General features: G+C 39.6%; 2 protein-coding genes across 2 annotated transcripts; one reads left to right on the top strand and one right to left on the bottom strand.

Moving 5' to 3' along the window:
* Positions 1 to 4,515: 4,515 nt before the first annotated feature.
* tuba1c (tubulin, alpha 1c) lies at positions 4,516 to 7,585 on the top strand. The gene is made up of 4 exons (XM_026153349.2): positions 4,516 to 4,762; positions 5,900 to 6,122; positions 6,209 to 6,357; positions 6,459 to 7,585. The coding sequence occupies exons 1-4, from the start codon at positions 4,760 to 4,762 to the stop codon at positions 7,437 to 7,439; spliced, it is 1,356 nt and encodes a 451-aa protein (XP_026009134.1). The 5' UTR covers positions 4,516 to 4,759; the 3' UTR covers positions 7,440 to 7,585.
* A 543-nt stretch (positions 7,586 to 8,128) lies between these two features.
* Positions 8,129 to 18,720, bottom strand: pmelb (premelanosome protein b). Its single transcript, XM_026153344.2, has 12 exons — positions 18,613 to 18,720; positions 16,677 to 16,772; positions 16,355 to 16,501; positions 16,019 to 16,147; positions 15,367 to 15,528; positions 14,744 to 15,076; positions 13,165 to 13,392; positions 11,590 to 11,727; positions 11,383 to 11,485; positions 10,025 to 10,230; positions 9,834 to 9,924; positions 8,129 to 8,558 (listed from the first exon to the last, which is right to left on the bottom strand). The coding sequence occupies exons 1-12, from the start codon at positions 18,671 to 18,673 to the stop codon at positions 8,396 to 8,398; spliced, it is 1,857 nt and encodes a 618-aa protein (XP_026009129.1). The 5' UTR covers positions 18,674 to 18,720; the 3' UTR covers positions 8,129 to 8,395.
* Between the last annotated feature and the right edge of the window lie 387 nt (positions 18,721 to 19,107).

The following is a 19,107-nucleotide window of genomic DNA, read 5'->3' as shown; positions in this document are numbered from 1 at the left end:
ACAGACCCGGCTGCTCTACACAAACTCTCCATATGTCGCTCCTCATGCTAAAACTAATAAACAAAAACAGAATAACTAATAGGAAGGCTTATAATAAAATTCAAGAAACACTTAAAAAGTGAAAACTGTATTCACTTTTATTTATAATTGATTTTATCAGGTTTTATCCATAATACATCTTATTTTATTTCACATTTTCCAATACAAAATCAATCAGCTAATCTTTCTTCAAATCGCCCCTCCAATTTGTTACCATCAGACTGAATTTCAAGCCTTTCACCGGATATATATGGATCTTCCAGTGTCTTACTTTTCCTTAAGGCTATATTATAAAATGTGCATTTGCAGTTAACCTAAAGAGGAGTTTAAACACCCATCCACGTTGGCTGGCAACAACAAAACTTTAGTTATTATCAAACCATCACTGTTAAATGTATTTTTGATATGACCTTTGTATGTTTTCATGCATACAGATTTTTACATACTGTTCAAAATTTACTGCCTTCTACATGATACGGTAGATGTGGTGTTTTATTGAGCAGATTAACAGCCATTTGGCTTTGTTTTCCTGTCTTCCTCAGATAAAAGAGGTCAAACTGCCCAGTCATATATGAGGGACATGTAGGCCAACGACGCCCAACCCCCAGCCCCCCTCCCAAGATTTAACGGTTGCTAGGAAATGAATAAAGGAGTTGCCTGGATACACACCAGTATCCACATAGACCGCCTTTATCTGGTGGTCACGTGGTCCAGCTTAAATAGTAGCATTAAGGGCCTGCACTGCAGCTGCCTCTGTGGTGGGATATAAGCCACGTTTTTCCTAAAATCTATCATCACTCCTCGGTCTGTAAAGAAACAGGCTTTTTCTTCCCTACATGTGCATGCATCCTTGTCTTATCGAGCCAGTGAAAATTTAAAAATGTCGTGAGGATGTCAGGGTGGGGCTGACTGATTCCATGCATGGTGCACTTCATCCAAAGCATCACTCTTTCTTAAGACTGTGAATGCGGCTCTTCTGGTTTCTTAAACCTTCAGATTTCAGTGAAACGGACCATAAATTGGTTTTCATGGGCCAACTGGCAGGGAGTTAAGCACTTTGGTTTCTAACAACAAATGAAACTCTATGACAACAGTTGTCCCAGAGTCCCAAGTGGTATCCCATTGAACGAGGGGCTGCTTTATGTTGAGACTCAGACCCGAGAGATGTGTGTTTACAGTAACAGCAGATGGAAAACGAGACTAGATTTTATTGTCTTTTCTCATCATCTAAAAAAGGATCCCAAGAAACAGTTGTGTCAGCATTAAAAAATCCACGTTTTTGTTTGTTTTTTTACCTCTTATCATCCTGATTTATCCTCTGCTTACATGGCACAGGTTATTGAATTGAAGGTTGTTTAAACACTTTTGAGTATATATGATTATGATTATATTACCCGTTACTTAGATTTTGTATATTATATTTTATAGCTTAGTTAATATTGTTTATAGCTCCATATAAACTGCATGTGCAAACACCCTATCCCCTTGCATCCTCTCCTCTCACACTGACCCCTCTACATTCCTGAATCTTCTCTTTGGTCTTCCCCATTTCCTCTTGCCAGACAGCTCTCTTCAACATAACTTTTCCCATTATATTTACTACTGCTCCTCTGCACATGTCCAAACCATCTCAACCTTGCCTCTCATAGCTCTGCTACCATCAGCTGTGCCTCGTGTCCTTCCATCAGTGCCATCATCTCCAACAACAACATAGCTGATCATATAGCAATATTATATGTCATCCACCCTTTTGATGCCAGAGACCCTTCGTGACGCAACCCTCACGGTTTGTCCGAGCTGGAGATGGGCACCAGCGATTCTTGTGGGTTAACATCTGGACCAAGCATGCCACCTGGAATTTTTGAGCAAGCGTATTGCCACACAGTGTATGTAAAACACAGTGAATCATGCGTTCTTTTTAATGGTTACATCGGGGGACTCCGCATAGACGCCGATGGGGAAAACCCTCAGACTTAACATCTGTAAAAACTTTACACACCTTTACCATTTTTATAATACTGATGTCCATACATTTTGCCCAGATACACAGGAGCATAATAGTACTCAGTTTTTCTATTTCGTTTTTCTAAGTAAAGAACATTCCTGTACAGGGAAGTACAAACCCTCATGGGACTGTTAAGGTTTACCTTCAAATACTTAATGTAGTCGTTCCGTGATCAGTATTTCCGTTATGCTGTGATGTTGTGCTTAGACTTTGGTACTTGTGGATTTGTGGTTTCCAGGATTTATATGACCAAGAATGGTGTAAAGGGTTAGCTATTAACAATCCACCGTGACTGAAGCTCAAGCAGTGTTTGATTCAAGGTTGTTGTTTAAATGGTAATAAAATCATTCTTCCTGTAACTGTGCAGAGACCTCAATGCTTATCAAACACTTTATTACAGTTTAGCAATCTGTGGTGTTGTTCTCTGATTAAATTCTTTGACTTCAAGTGTGTCATCCATGTATTTATCACCGACTTTTCTTGATTGATGATCTGCTCCAGCTGAGCGCCATTGACATCCCCGGGCCAGCTGAAGCTGTTGGTGAAATGCTTGAACTGGTGAGCAGCGTGAGAAAAAGAATGCATGCAGAGTGCTCCTGCACTAAATTAATAATTAATTAATCAAATATAGTTGTCTCACAATGTAACATTTGGAAACCAGTGCATTATATTATTTATTTTTGCAATATACGATGCCACAGATCTGAGGTTGAGCAAACTATTGTTGCCTTCATTCTTTTCCATCCCTAATGTACCCACACAAACTTGCTATTTCCATTTACGTACACATTATTTATATTTTATATTTTGTGCATATTTTATAATGCAGATTTCAATGATGCAATCTAGATCTAAAAACTAAATGACAGCAGTTACGCAGTGATTTTGGATTGTGTGTTAGCTGTGTTTCTTTATGTGAGATGCTGTGATTTATGTGCACTCAATATACTGACCTACATCAGAAATCTGGCCTACATTCTCAGCTAAATTATCATCGCTTTTATTTTTCTGATTTTCTTATTTTATATTTATTTATTAATTTTCTTCCAGTCCAGTTTTCCTGTGAGGCGATGCCCCGCCCTAACAGCCTCACACAGACAAAAGCTCGAAATGCTTCTCTGTTTCTGTCCTAGAGGATGAATACACATCCATGTCGTCGATCTGCCTGCACCTGCGTTAAAGCCATCAGCATGCGAGCTCTGCTGTGACAGGTGGAAAACATGCTCGGTCACTTTGTCGGGTATCAGATTCCCAGTTTGCAGGATGCATTGCGGTAAGTTTCAACGCCATGAAGGACCACTCCCATCTCTACAGCATTCCCATCCTCCCTCTCTCCTCTTGGTGAGCAGCTGCTTAGACCCTCCCTGTTTCACAGCTGCTGAGGAGGAGGAGGAGGAAGGGGAGTGGAGAATGTTCTCTCAAGAAGTCCTGGCTGTCAGCCATTGCTGCTTCCTGTCCTTCTCTTTCATCTCCTGCAGTTCATTTTGAGTGTAGCAACCACTAAAGGCTGGCTGTAAATCATACATCCTCACTGCCTTGCTGAATAATTAATGAGAGAACCCACATTTAGGTGGCTACTAGTTTATACTGCATCAAGGATTTCCCCCTTTTCTTTCAGCCTTACTTAAAAGCATTAAGCTACATGCCTTTTCAGGTGACTCCCATTCTTAACTGGATTTTCAGATAGCTTAAAGGGACGGGTTTTAATGTTGTAACTGCAGACTGTTAAGTCTTAGTGGCGTTTAGGTTCTCTAACACAGCCATTATGTCACATAAACTGCAGTTCAGCCGATTTCAGTTCCTCAAACTGGACAGAACCAGAAGAAGCTCAACCCACACTGGGTGCTGCCGAACAACAGACACACAGGCGGACATGCAGCCACGTGATCGGCCCACTGAATGACATCATTGCAGAGAATCTAGGACAAAGAGGGAGGAGAGCCGAGGAGCTGGCATGGCAGGCAGATACCATGGCAGACTCCTGCAACATTGGGTGCCCGGATGATACCAGCACCTGTGGGGTGGATGCAGCAAAAGCATCAATATTAATGCACTACATTTCTGGAAAAATAAACAATAAAATCCACAAATATTTACAGTCGAAATCTCACCAAAGAGGACAGCTTTGTATTGGTTTGCAGCTTGCCACACCTAAATAATAGATGCTCAAGCCTCTATGCATAATAAATGAGCTTTGTTTGAATTAGCCCTTTATTCAGTGAAAATGAAATGAAATTCAGACTTCTTCTTCTGCCGCTGCTATTAAAATTTACATTGCAAGGAGCTCGTGGACAGTCTTTCTTGTCATGTAATGTATGAGAATATTTTTCACAAAACAAAAAAACGTAACATACCCACATATCCACTAGTAAGAATCACGATATTTATATTTTTCTTATTTCATTGCTGGCTTCTAAAATATTAATATATTGTACTTCTCTTATTTAATTGCAAAAACATTTAGGAGCTATGTCAGAACTGCATCAGCCACCAAATGGTGGTAGTAAACGCGTTTTTTTCCTCCGTGCACAGGAGCAAATCCCCTGCCCTGCCTGTATAAATCTGGTAGCGCCGCCCTCCCATTCAGCAGTTGTTGCATCGACCCCGTTGGGTACAACACGCAACCCAAACAGACCCTTTTTTTTAAAAAAAAGAAAAGCCTCTTTCTTCACATTTTCTCCTTCTCCTCTTCCTCTTTGAGCCTCAGACGGAATCATGGTAAGATATTTCCCTTCGTTCGTCTCTGAAACCGTTTTTGTAAGGTGGAATTTCAGGTTAGTCAGGCGCCGGTGTCTCGGTTGTTGAACGGGTTTCCCATCGCTAGAAAACCATTTTAAAAACTCAGTAGACACATAAACGCATAGAATAGCAAGTGTTACCGAAACACTCGATATAGATATATTTTAGCGTGAAAACAAATCGTATTACACAGATGATGCACAGATTTGGTCTGCGGCAGTGGCACGATGTGATTGGCATTGTGTAGAGATGAGAACAATGCACAGAGTGGCGTTGTTTAGACTGACAATAAAGACAGTAGAGCTGCTTTTCATATAAATGAATAGCATTATTTATGTCAATAATCACATTTTTTGTCATTTTAACACGTAAAAATCATAAATCTGGCACCTTACAAACGCACGACCCTGTTTAAAGGCAGGGAGGGGCAGATTGGGTGGGGATGGATGGAGAAATTAAATTGCAGCTATCATTTTTAATTCATAGGATGCAGCAGCAAATGTGTTTTTAATTTAATTTAATTCAAAGGTTAAAGAAAATAAATTGACACAACAAAATGCCTCTATTTTTATATTTGTCCTGAAATATTAAATAAACCTACACTCTCGAAGACGATTTGTGTTCTGTATGATGATTTATTAGGACCAAATTAAGGTTTTGTGCATTACAAAAAGACATAGATCTAATTAGCTAGATTGATGTTATGTTTTCTTCACTGTGATTTTGCATCCTCAAGACATGGAAGCAAGTGGAATATTCCAGGCTGTGTGCATTTGAACAGGGAAATCAATTTGCATGTGTGCTTTTGCTTGCAAAAGAGGGGGAGAGGTAAGAGGGATAAAAGGACAAGAGGACAAAAAACACTGGAGGGAAGAGGAGAGCGTCCTGCCTCTGGGGGGCTGCTGCTGTCAGGCATTTCTTTTCCCTGCTGTTTGTGGTGCAGGGAGGTACCTCCTGCTGCACTGCTCATCTCAGATAGAGGGAGCAACAAAATGTGTCCAATTTTAAGATGCATGTCTTGAGAGAGGTTACATGTAAAAGCAGTGACAAAATGTGGAATAAAATCCAAATTAAATATAGATAGATGACCTTCTTCTTTTTCTTTTCTCTCCACAGCGTGAGTGTATCTCCATCCATGTTGGTCAGGCTGGTGTCCAGATCGGCAATGCCTGCTGGGAGCTTTACTGCCTGGAACATGGGATCCAGCCGGATGGACAGATGCCCAGTGACAAGACTCTCGGAGGAGGAGACGATTCCTTCAACACCTTCTTCAGTGAGACTGGAGCTGGAAAGCACGTCCCCAGAGCTGTTTTTGTGGACCTGGAGCCCACTGTCATCGGTAAGTGTCATCACCGCTCGCTGAACACTAATGTAGGAAAATTAAAAAATCTTTAAAGAAAAACTAACGTAATGTTGTTTGCATAGATGAGGTACGCACTGGTACCTACCGCCAGCTGTTCCACCCTGAGCAGCTGATCACAGGCAAGGAGGATGCTGCCAATAACTACGCCCGTGGACATTACACCATCGGCAAAGAGATCATTGACCTGGTTCTGGACAGGATCCGCAAACTGGTGGGTGAATTCAAAGCAGCTAGTATAAAATGTATATACGAATTAAATTATTGAATGAAGTAACTCATGCCTGGTTGTCATCTCTTCCTCTCTGTCCTCAGGCTGATCAGTGCACTGGTCTTCAGGGCTTCCTGGTGTTCCACAGCTTCGGCGGTGGCACCGGCTCTGGTTTCACCTCCCTGCTGATGGAGCGTCTGTCTGTCGACTACGGCAAGAAGTCCAAGCTGGAGTTCTCCATCTACCCAGCTCCCCAGGTGTCCACCGCTGTGGTGGAGCCCTACAACTCCATCCTGACCACCCACACCACCCTAGAGCACTCTGACTGTGCCTTCATGGTAGATAACGAGGCCATCTACGATATCTGCCGTAGGAACCTCGATATCGAGCGTCCTACTTACACCAACCTGAACAGGCTGATCAGTCAGATTGTGTCCTCCATCACTGCTTCCCTCCGCTTTGATGGTGCCCTCAATGTTGATCTGACAGAGTTCCAGACCAACTTGGTGCCATACCCCCGTATCCACTTCCCCCTGGCCACCTATGCTCCAGTCATCTCTGCAGAGAAGGCTTACCACGAGCAGCTCTCAGTGGCTGAGATCACAAACGCCTGCTTTGAGCCAGCCAATCAGATGGTGAAATGTGACCCTCGTCACGGCAAGTACATGGCCTGCTGCCTCCTGTTCCGTGGTGATGTGGTGCCCAAAGATGTCAATGCTGCCATTGCCACCATCAAAACCAAGCGCACCATCCAGTTTGTGGACTGGTGCCCCACTGGGTTCAAGGTTGGCATCAACTACCAGCCCCCCACTGTGGTTCCTGGTGGAGATCTGGCCAAGGTCCAGAGGGCTGTGTGCATGCTGAGCAACACCACTGCTATTGCAGAGGCCTGGGCTCGCCTCGACCACAAGTTCGATCTGATGTACGCTAAGCGTGCCTTTGTTCACTGGTACGTGGGTGAGGGTATGGAGGAGGGAGAGTTCTCTGAGGCCAGAGAGGACATGGCAGCTCTGGAGAAGGATTATGAGGAGGTGGGAGTCGACTCCATTGAGGGTGAGGGAGAGGAGGAAGGAGAGGAGTATTAAAACAAGCATTAACAGATAATAATTGATTGCAATGTGTTCTTGAATGCATTCCAAACAGAAATGTTTGTCAGTTTGGCTGTTAAGACTAAAAACTCCTGAAAATGTCAAGTTTGGCTGTCTTCTAAATAAAACCTCTGTGATGTGAAGTCCTTTGCCCTGTGTTTATTCAACCCAAATACATATTTACAACAACAAAATGATGCAACTCCAAATTTTGAGCTATAATTTTGAAGATTCTGTATTTAAAGCTCAAAGCTTGTCAGAATATATACGTGGATATATTATGTTTTCTTAAACATTAACAATGTCTATTATAATCAGAAGCTGGACAACTAATTGGTTTCAATTTCAATTACTTCAACAGAAACCCAGTACTTTTTTCTACCTGGTGTCATTAATTCATGCGTGAATAATCATCAACAATTTAGAAAGAATATATCAGTATCTCAAAGCTGTTATTTATCAGTGATGAGAAATAAAATTAATTAATTGTGCAGTCCTCTGGTTGCCACATAGTAATTCTCTTTTTTCTACTTTTTACTAATGAAGAGTTAGAATGAGAAGGAATGCAGGGTCAGATTTTACATGAATACAGAAAGGTATTGGGAAGTACTTCTTTAATCCCCCAATAAGCTCTGCAGAGCATCAGTGTAGTCACTTTATTGGCAAAAACATAAATGAAAGACAACTCTTTTAAGTAATGTTTATTGAAAAAACATTCAAACTTTGTCCAGATTTATGCATTTATATCTACCACACTTGCTTTAAGTAGGTACAAAAAAAAGATCAGCGCATGTTTAAGGTATAATTCTAGGAAATTGTTTGATTTCATCCTAAATATAACACATCAGTGTCTGTAATTCAACAGATGCTTAAAAAAAGTATTTAAAAAAAACATCCCCGGTGCTTGTGACACCCATAACCACTTGTATTTAGCTGTGTGAGGCTGTGATGATTCACACCGGCTTGTCCTGCAGCAGAGGACAGTTGTCCACGACTCCTCGCCGGTTCAGGATGTTCCAGAAAGATGAGGGTCCAGAGGTGCTTTGAGCCCCGCGGAGCTGTGAGCCTCCAGACACAGTGACGTCTTCCTTCAGAGGACGGTAGGACTTAAAGCGCCTGTCGAGCAAAACAATCACAGGCTATTTTTAAGCATTTATGATTTATTCATGTTAAAGTATGAAATAATAATGTTAACAGGGTTGCCTTCATTAGTAAACCAACAGATTCTTATATGCACATCACCTCCACTCTACATAACCTTTTAACGATTTTAAGTTCACTGACAGTAATGTTGTGTTTTTCACTCTCATTACACTTTTGGTGTCTTTTTTTGCTGCAGCAGGCTTCTGTTTAGCAAAGAAAAACTCAATAAAAAAACCTCTTTATGCTACATGTTCAGCCCCAAAGTAAAGGCCTACAAATTTGTATGTCTTTTTACCAACCTGTCATGTTTGTGCATCAAAGACTGTATATCAAAGATGGATGTAACCACAGTGCCGTAGCACAAGTGGTCACCTTCATGTGAAAAACCACAGTTCCTCTTATGGCTGCTTTAGGCTGGTTCCTCAACCGAGTCAGTTAAAATACTGGACATGTTAACAGCCTGCTACAAATAAACACTTTGATTTCTCATTTTTGTTTCGACCTTTCATAACGAGCTTAATGATGATATCTAAGTTAGCTGTTGGCTGCATATTATTTTTACCCTATTCCTCTGTATTCCTCTTAAAATATATGAAACAAGAAGCACTTCGAGAGCACAACCCTTCGCAAAGGCAGCTCACTCTCTGGGCAATATTTACTTTTAAGGGAATAGTATTATATGTTGCATATATTATATTTTAATATAATATATAATAAAATAAAGTGAAATTAGTTGAAAATGTGAAAATATTTTTGAAGTTTTGTTTTGCAAAAAATAATATTTATTCAGAAACTTTGCACGTGTTCAAGTTGACATGTATTTAAATTGTTATAACATGTTACTGTAACATAAATAACAAATCATAACCATTGTCCTTTACTAAATGTTGAATTCCCATATATCATTCCCTATATATCTTTTTGTTATCAATACAAACAATAGCAGTAAGAAACAGAGTTTTAAACAGATCTATATAACGTTGTTATCACTCTGACTTTCACATCAATCTCTTGACCTTGACGCAGAGGAAAGAGGTCATGAGTGGCATGATATTTTAAATCTCTATATAGCACTTTCTAAAAGTTATAAGGCTTTTTGTCCATTTTTCCACCAATAAATCATTAAGTTCAATCAAGTTGACCTTGAAAACTTTTTTACTCACACACACATGCAATCACTACCAAAAACAACCTCCTTGGTGGAGGTAATAAGAAAACAGCCATCTAGAAATAAGTTGGAGTTCTTACTTGTAAGAATATGCCACTATTCCGACTGCCAGAACAAATACCAGGACACCCAGCAGCATGGCGATAATTTCAGACGAGGACAAACCAGAGCCTGAAACAAGGATCACACTGTCAGGTCGAAGCAGACACATCAAATGCTGTCAAACCAAATCAATTCATGTTACTGTTGTATGGGGGGTTATGTTGCATACCCATGTCAACGTGGACTTTGGCACTTGTTACAGCTAAACTGACATCATTGGTCAAGGAAACATTGATGCAGTAGACACCAGAGTCATTGAGGAAGTGGTGGAGTACCAGCTGGCACTCTTCTGATGGCTCCACCATGTTGCACACTGAGTGAATTGGCCTCAAGCACTCAGAATCCAAAAGCACACTGCAGACCTCTTTGGGAAGGCTGCAGGAGAAAGAAAGTGAGTAAAATCTAACTGTACACTTTAAAGTGTGCCTATTTTTACTCATTTAGAGGTTCTTGCTTTGATTCTTGGACTCTACTAAATAGCTTTGCACTACCCAGAGTTCAAAATAACCAGTTCTTAATCAGATACTGGTTCAACTGTCTTAAACGTCTTAAATGTTTTAACTTTCTTTCGATTCCCTTTAAGCCAACTTTCTTCTGGTTCTTTTCTTCCGAAGCCAAATTTCTTTTCACAAAGAGAAGGCTTAAATAGGTTTGATAATAATAATAACAACCAAGAACAGAAGTAAAAGGGGGGAAAAGAACATTTGAAACAAAAAAAATAGTGTATATACTGATGAGTGTTATAATGGTTATCCTTTCCCCTAATTTCTTATCACTAAAGACATACATAAAGGCCAAAATCACATATTAGTCATATAGGAAGCTGAGGCCTCATATGGAAGACATTAATTATTCAGCACATTCATATTGTGGTAGAACAGGAGACCTGTAAGCAGGACAAAGTAGACTGGACTTCACATGGTCAAATTGTTTCTGCATGTCTGGATTTTCTTTCTTGTTTGGAATCATATAAGCAGGGACAGTCGTGAATCCATAGTGTCTTAGATATAGTTATTTGCACCACATAATAATGCAGTGCAAATAATTCATGCTGTTATGCGAATAAGATCAAAATCTGCTGCTTTCTAATTAACATGGTTATTATCTCTCTATTTCATAGCCATTTACAATCGACTATAATAAAAAATAGACACTGAAAACAGATTTTAATGTTAAAAAAGGATCCATTTCTCCTGATTCAATTAGTTGGATTTGGTTACAGTATGACAGAGCTCATATCTTAGCAGATCATCTGTACGATTATGTTATCATCCCCTCAAAAACTTCCTGAGGAAGCAGACAAACGTTCAGCTACTCTCCCCTTGGCCTCAGACTCACACACGAAACACTTTGACAGTCAATGTTATCAGGAAGGCTGAGTGCTTGGAGCCATCTGGAGCCTGTTTACAAAGGAGCCTGTGTATAAACCGTTCTTACTATTGGAAATGTTCCAATAGATGACTAGATTTCCTTTAGAGGCTTTCATTTATTCTGTGGCAGCTTAAAACATGGTGCAGGACCACTCACCTTCCCAGGCAGGTCACGGTGACATCCAAAACATTTTTGTTCATCCTGGGTGTTGCCATCACTGTATTGTCCATGTGTACAATCTCTACTTTTTCAATTCCCTCTGAAAACAAAGACGCAGAGAAAGAATCTCACTGATAATCACCTTTTAATTTGTCTCTGGCTGTGTTTTTTACATTTAAGGAAAAGGGTACAAATAAAACTCACCAAATATTTCTATGCTGGTGCAGAAGGATCCATAACGATATATCACACAATCGTCATCAGAGGATTTTTTGTCGGCATCCCTCTTAACCAGCACAACAACTGGAGCTTGTCCCGTGAGTGTGACTGTGCGCTTAGTGTCTGGTGAGAACAGCCAGAGAATTATTGCACAAACAATTCATACTGGCATTTGTAAGTTGCACCAAAGACACATCAGCAACTTTTGCAAATTGTTTTGGCTGCTGTGAAACAAGATTTGCAACATCTTTAATTTTACAACTGCATCAGGAGCGCAAACTGATGCAAAAGCAAGAAAATGCAAGACAGACAGCTGTTAGGTTAGTAAGATGAAATTTATGGAGTAAGATTAGTTTATATGCATGTTTATTCCTGGATTTCCTTACTTACTTCACTGCTCCTTTAACATGTCGACTCTTATTTTGGTGCGTTTTGTAGCTTCATAATCAAATCACATGGAATAAGGTAAAATGGACTGAGATCTCCCAGCCAGCATGCAAATCGCACGTAAAGATGATAAAGTCCAACACAGCTGTTTGAATTTGCTCAGCTTGCTTTGTACAATGGTGGTGTTTCAAAAAACATTTACATTTGAGGAAATCACTCAATGATCTTATCCTGATCATCTGACAGTTCGCTTGCTGATATGTTTGCCCTTTAACAGGATGCTTTGTTGTTTCTGCACATTTTAATAAGCTCCAGTATTTGACAGGGAAAGTATCTGAAAGTAATAGATATTTAATAGATTCCCAGATATTTTTCTAATCCACTCTAGCCACGTCTGTAGATGGACATGTGCGGCATGCACGTGGCAGCTGCCAGTCCATGGTGTGCATGAAGTAATCCATGAATTGTCTCTTTGTGCAAAACAAGAATCTCAACTGATGTATGACTGTAAGGCGTGACTGCTGAGTCACTCTCAAGTCATTCAGCGGCTTGACAAAAAGGAAAAGTGACAGACGGTTGAACATTGTACATTTAGAATCTAAAATCTTTATCCTTATATAATCTTTTTGAATCTATAACTGCTGGTGTGAAATGCAGAAGTCCAGTGCAGGTTACAAGTTTTTACATCTAACAATGTCATTTAGACTCTTAATGTATGCTAAAATACATTTTTATAAGCGTTAATATCTCTGCCATAGTTTTTAAAGTTTCAGTAATAGCAGGCCGTTCAATTTCAGATTTTATATTTAATGTATGTAATGCAATGAATCACCAGTTCACAACAAAAGACCCTAAAATTTTAGCTATAATATAGCAAAAGAATCCAGCGAACAGACCAATCAGATCACTTGTGAACAGCACTTGGCCACAGTGGGAACAAAGAACTCCGTCTCAAGAGGAAGAGACTGCCGTTTGAGGTTTGGATTTGAGGTTGAGGGACAAGAGGATGATGGAGAGACCAGGTGTATGAAACAACTGTACATAATGCTTTAATGAGAAGTCTGTGTGAGTTTTATGTGTACGAATCCTGCACATGTTTCCTCATGTGTGGCTAAGCTTGAAACATTTATCTTCCAGGAAACTTTTGACTATTTTCATGCAAATGTTGCTCACCTGCTGTCAGCCTGTTCCCCGCCTCTCTGTGAGCTAGCAGCTGGTTGATGGGAGACGGAGTCTTTTCCACAGTTGGCGTTTCCTGGGCCAACTGAGTGTTGGGGGCAGTGGAGGCCTCGTACTCGGTGTTGTCCTCTTCCGTGTCCGAAGGACCAGTGTTGACATTTACACCAACTGACTTGGTGGAAACCAGAACAGGCCCAGCAGACGCCAGTACAGGAGCTTTCACTGCAAACATATTCATTTACGTTCATGAAGGCAGGATCAGTATTACACACATATCTATCTGTCTGCTCTGCATTTCTCTCTCCTCTTCTCCCTCACTCCTGAACCAATCAAAGCAGATGGCAGCCCTTCACTCAGACTCATTCCCTTGTTGGTTTCTTCCCCTAAAAAGATCGTTCTTCCTCCCTTTCATCACCACTTTCTTACTCATAGTGGATCACTGGAGTTCTTTACCTTATATTATAAAACACTTCCTGTATTTGCTCACAGTAAACTTTAATGTTTTAAACTTGTGCTCATCTTGAACTTAACTTCTGATTATTGCTGCTCCTGTCACCAGGGGGCAGCGTTTTACAAGTTGCTGTGTTAAACTGCTTTCAGATGCACATTTTTTCTGTTTGTTTGTTTGTTTTGTTTTGTTTGGGGGGAGGGGGGGGGGTCTTTTTTCTTTTTAGCTCCAGCCCCATTTGCTTAAGAGATTTTTCCCATTCAACTCCTGACGAAAGATATGATTAACTAACTGCACCATCTTGTGGTTCAAATAGGTATTACATAAACGTACAGCCTGACCATAGTTTAACTTCATTTGATATCTCACATTATTATTTTATATATAAAATCATTTTGGTTGTTCTTTCATGTTTTGTTGATAGTTTTTAGACATTATATAGTTTTTAGACATTATATACTTTGCATAAAGATTTCAGTTTAAACATGTTATTATATCTATTGCTGAATTTTAAGGAAGCAACATTAATTGTTTTTATTATGGGTATTTGTAAATTCCACTGTTGTATTTGTCACATTTTTAACATGCTGTGAGTCTGAATGACTTCTACCATGACCGCATCTCTCTTGTAAAACAGATTTTTATTTCAATGGGACTTCCAAGTAAAATAAAGAGAATTAAACAAATAAAATGTAGTGTAGTGCTTTGCATTTTAACTACACTTTCACTTTGGCAACCCAAAGGTCGCTGGTTCAATTCCAGCTAGAGACACAAATCCCTTTGGGCAGGGTTGTATCAGGAAGAGCCTCCAGCATAAAACTTTGCCAAAGCAAACATGTGGAGTGACTCGCTGTGGGATCTGGCAAAATTCACTTTATTTTGGCTACTTTATTATGTTTTAATTCATATTTTCACTCCAAATGTTGAATTCATCAGCAAGTGAGAGTTAATGTAATCATCTATGTGCATAATAATACTGACACAGTGTTGACTTGACATTTGAAAAGAAAAAAATGGAAAAAAACAAACCTAAATCTAGAGAATAATGAGAATAATATTTTTCATGTTAGTAAATGACTCAGACTCACTAAGTATTTTTATGATCCTTTAATAACTGTGTGCTACCTGTGGTGCCCGGATTGTTAGATGGACCAGGGGTCTTGGTTGGGGTATCCACTGGTGGGTCACAGGCCTTGTCCGGGATGACCGCCTGGATCACCACTTTAGGTTTGAATGAGCCTGAGCTGATGTAGGTGTGAGTGACAGTCAGCTCTCTGGAAATCAGAGCCCCGCTTGCATCCCCAAAGTCCCAGTTGAAGGTGATGTCTGCGTTGCTGAGGTACTCGCTGGGGTCGTGGAGAGTGATGGTGAAGGCGATCGCCCTGTTCTGGATGAAGCGCATGTCGGCCACCTCGATGTCATTGACTTGATCCAAAGAGACAGCGAAGGGGATTTGATCTGAGGAGGACGCCAAAGCATGATGTTAACAAATAAATGAGCAACAGATTTGCATTTCATGACTATCATGAGAGAACGTGAGAGCAAATATTTCCCCTCACTCCTTTATTTTAGGCTTTATTAAGCAACAAACAGATTTATTATGCTTTTGATGAATGTTTCAGTTAGCATCTTATTATGCAGTGCACTCTTATTTTATTTCATGCATATCTCTACTAAATTATAATTCCACTATTTTGTTCCTTTGCCTGACCTGAACGCTATGTTTCTGTTTTCTGTCTGTTACTAACCAGTGATGGAGAACTGTGTGGAGGCATATCCCAAAGGAATGAACTTCTCTTTGCTGCGGTAGTGGTAGATAACGATGTCCATGGTGTAGGAGCCCAGAGGGATGTCATCTGTGCCGATAGTCAGGGAGGAGGAGGGCCCGTCTGCCACCTGCCAGTACTGACCTGCCAAATGAGCAGCAGAAGCCCAGTGAGATAACACTGAACAGATCGTTTAAAGAGAAACTGAAGTGCTTTTCAATGCTTTCTGACTTGTATATAGATATACAGTCATAATAAATCTCAGTACAAGAAAACAAAAGTTTCAGCTTCAAGTTTCTTCACCTCTCTTTAGCATCGTCTGTTACTTTGGATGTTTAAACCCAGGTATTTAAACTCACCTGCCTTCACTACCTCTACTCCTTGTTTACCTTTCCACCTGTTTCCCTCTAATTCACACACATATATTCCTCTTCACTCCAGAGCATCTCCACCACTCCAGGCTCTCCTCCACTTGTTCTCTGTTCTCACTACAGATCACAATGTAATCACAGCCCCACCTTCAGTCCGTCTGCCACTCCCACTGCACACCTCACCACTGTCGTGTTTTCCTCATAGAAGCATTTCATTTTGTTATTCATCTACTCATTTATTAATAGAAGTGAGCTCCTCTCACCCCAGGTCTTCCACACAAACACGTAGGCGGGTTTCTTGTCTTTTTTCACTAGCGTTCCATCAGGGAACACAGCCTCCCAGTCTGTGTTCTGTGTTGGGTATACTGGCTCAGACTCAAGATGCTTTGTTCCTGTAACAGGAAGAGAGATTCTAATAATTTATGATTTCACAGATAAGCCCCTGACATGCTGTTGTTAAATAAGTGATGGTGCAATGTGGAAAGTTATTATAATTCATTACTATTCTTCCTGTGGGGACTGGCCGTTGCAAAACACTTTTAATTGCACTGATTAAATAAATGCATTAAGTCACTGAGGGTCAAACGTGCATGCGTTACCATTGATTACGCAGTCTTCAGCCCAAACCACGTCTCCATCAGGCAGCACCTTTTGTTTGTGTGGAAACTGCAGGTCAATAGTGAAGGTAACTCTGGCTCCAGTCAAAGTTGGGGAATCATTTCCAACATTAAATGTCACTTTTCCTCCTGTCCCAAAGACAGAAATGAAAGTATCTGTCAGTATAATACTTCATTCAGGACAATAAAAAAGCAAATAAATGAATAAAATAAACATCTTTAAAGACAGACAGACAGACAGACATTTAGATTTAGATTTAGATTTAGATTTAGATTTAGAAGAGATAGTTTACAACTGATGTACCTTTCCAAGAGTCTTTGTATCGTGGGTCTCCATCTTTCCAGATCGGGTACATCTTGGTGTTCCATGACGGGTAACGAGTGAAGCGGTTTTTGGGCTCTGAAATATCGGAAATAAATATTTAAAACAGAATACAAACTCTCCTCCATACTAAAGATTTAATTTGTTACTGTGGGTTTAAAGCTTTCTTGTAATTCTCTGTTATCTGGTAGTAATTAAACAGAACGGGTGCCATTAAAGGGAGTTGTCCCAGTGATTAAAACTAACTTTTATAGTTCTCACAAACCTCTTTGTTGTTTCTTACAGCAGCCCAAAAGTCACTGTTGTTATTTATTTATTACTGGAGCTATGATTTGATTTATAAAATGTAGCTGAAGATGGATAAATAGATGAATGAGGGGTTTTGCAGTATGGAGCTCTGATCTCAATCCCTCTCATGTGATGCTCAGCTGAGTGTGTGTGATTAACAGCGTCACATGCTGGGTTGAGTTTGGATTAAACCTATTGGCAGATAAAGACTCTCCAATTATGAATTTAGCCTCAGTTATTTTACAGCAATCACTTTCCTCTTTCAGTCAATTCATGGAAAACCTTGAGTGAACATTAGATGTGTAAAAAGTTTACTCCGGAGCTGAGGCAGAATTTAGTGACAGCCGCTCAACTTTATTATTTATTCAAGTTTTGGGTTTTGTTGCCCATCATTTAGGAAGAAAGCTCTTCAAAGGCTGGATAAGAGGAATTATTACAGCAATCGGTAACTCCCAGCTCTTTTTTATTTACTGTAAGTTTTTAAAGTGAGTGTTTGGCTTCTTGTTCTGCAAAGACTGAATTCTGTGTTATTCATGTGTCATGTCTTTCATGCATGGTTGAGTAAAGAGGTCAGAGGTCACATCTTATTGACCACAACATTGTACCGTTTTATTACACATGACTCTGCATATACATGTCGCTCTTTATGTTACTACACAGGTTGTATTTCTTATTTGTGAAGTGACAAAACATTAAGTTTAAATTCCCTCTCTGAGGAAACCTGTGATCAAAATTAAACAGACATGCTGAAGAAGCTTTTATCAAATATTCACAGATTTCTGTGGAAGTATGCAAAGTAGAGCCATTTTAGAGAGATAATTCTTCATTTGCATTTCAGAAAACTTGTAATATAAAAATAAGATTCTCAGTGTAAATAATCATCTACACAAGTTTCATGGTAATACCACATCTAAATGTTTCTATTTTTACCCCATATTCATAAAATAATCTAAAGAGTTGTGGCTTAGAAACAAGAAATAAATAGATTGTATTATTTTTTTCTTTGTACAGTGAGCAATTTTCTAGTTTAAAAAAACAAATATGACGGATAACATGAAAGAAATCAAATCAAATTTGTATTCTTCGGGGTTCTGAAGGTACTTGGACATTTAAAACTGTTGTGTGGACAAATGAATTCCATAAAAATGTAACTAAATCTGTGTAAAATACACGTAGTAATGTTTTAATCACTCACATCTACAATCTCAGTAACAGAATGCTACTACTTTACTTCTACTACTTTAAATGAATGGTTCAGTTATTTGCAGAGATTCATATAACAGTACACAATAACATTTTAACACACCCAAAACTCACAACATTATAAAAATAGTCTTCCAGTATGGCAGTAAAATGCCAGTTAAATATTAATGGAGTGTATGAAACTTGGGCATATTTATAATTATTAATATTTCTTCATACTTCAGCTACTTTTACACAGTTGATTTTTAAAGCTTTCTCCAGGTTGTTTGTTCATTTTTACGTTTGTGATGCTGAATCAAAATCTCATCCTAATACTGAAAATTCTCTCTTTAAATCTGAAGATTTCTAATCTAAATCATACGTGACTCTGCGTCTTCCTCTTACTGCTTAAAGCATTTTTAAATGAAAAAGCATTTTCTTTACTCACTTGCCACAGTTTGTGAAGCTGCTGCCACCAGCACCAAAAGTACAGCAGACGTCCACATCATCTCTGTGAAATATCCCGTTAGTGAGCAGCAGGCAACAGAAAACTGGCTTTATAAACGGTCTGATGTTTGACCTCACGTGATGCACTAGCAGCAGAAACGCCTTCTTCCTCCACTCAGAGTTCGGGGCGCCTGAAGCAACAGGCCTGGTGTGCATAGAGTCAAAGCTCGTCTCAGGGATTACAGTCACACCTCCAGCTGGGAAAGAGCCACACGATCACTTAAGGAATGTTTACGGTAATTCCACATTTAACATAGGTTCACAAGTTCACAAGTAAAAGTCTAGTAAGTACTTTCACTCAAATTCTGCATTGGCCTACTTAGCATTACTCTACTAACATCACATTCTACGCTACATTTAAGAGGAAAACATTTCACTTTTTACAGTACATTTTTACAGCTGACATTAGTATTTATTTTGATTATAAAACCTATAT

Source organism: Astatotilapia calliptera, chromosome 20 (assembly GCF_964374335.1).
Source record: "Astatotilapia calliptera chromosome 20, fAstCal68.1, whole genome shotgun sequence".
Classification (NCBI taxonomy): Eukaryota; Metazoa; Chordata; class Actinopteri; order Cichliformes; family Cichlidae; genus Astatotilapia; species Astatotilapia calliptera.
Note: the sequence above shows the minus strand (reverse complement) of the source record. Positions and strands in the feature narration are given on the sequence as shown.

Excerpts from the sequence above, each read along its gene's own strand:
- tuba1c (XM_026153349.2), top strand. Across the intron at positions 6,123-6,208 it reads CCTGGAGCCCACTGTCATCG|ATGAGGTACGCACTGGTACC; the intron begins GTAAGTGTCATC and ends TTGTTTGCATAG. Across the intron at positions 6,358-6,458 it reads TGGACAGGATCCGCAAACTG|GCTGATCAGTGCACTGGTCT; the intron begins GTGGGTGAATTC and ends CTCTGTCCTCAG.
- pmelb (XM_026153344.2), bottom strand. The coding sequence starts at position 18,673 with ATGATGTGGACGTCTGCTGTACTTTTGGTGCTGGTGGCAGCAGCTTCA. Across the intron at positions 15,529-16,018 it reads GTTTGTGTGGAAGACCTGGG|GTCAGTACTGGCAGGTGGCA; the intron begins GTGAGAGGAGCT and ends CTCATTTGGCAG. Across the intron at positions 13,393-14,743 it reads TAACAATCCGGGCACCACAG|TGAAAGCTCCTGTACTGGCG; the intron begins GTAGCACACAGT and ends ATATGTTTGCAG.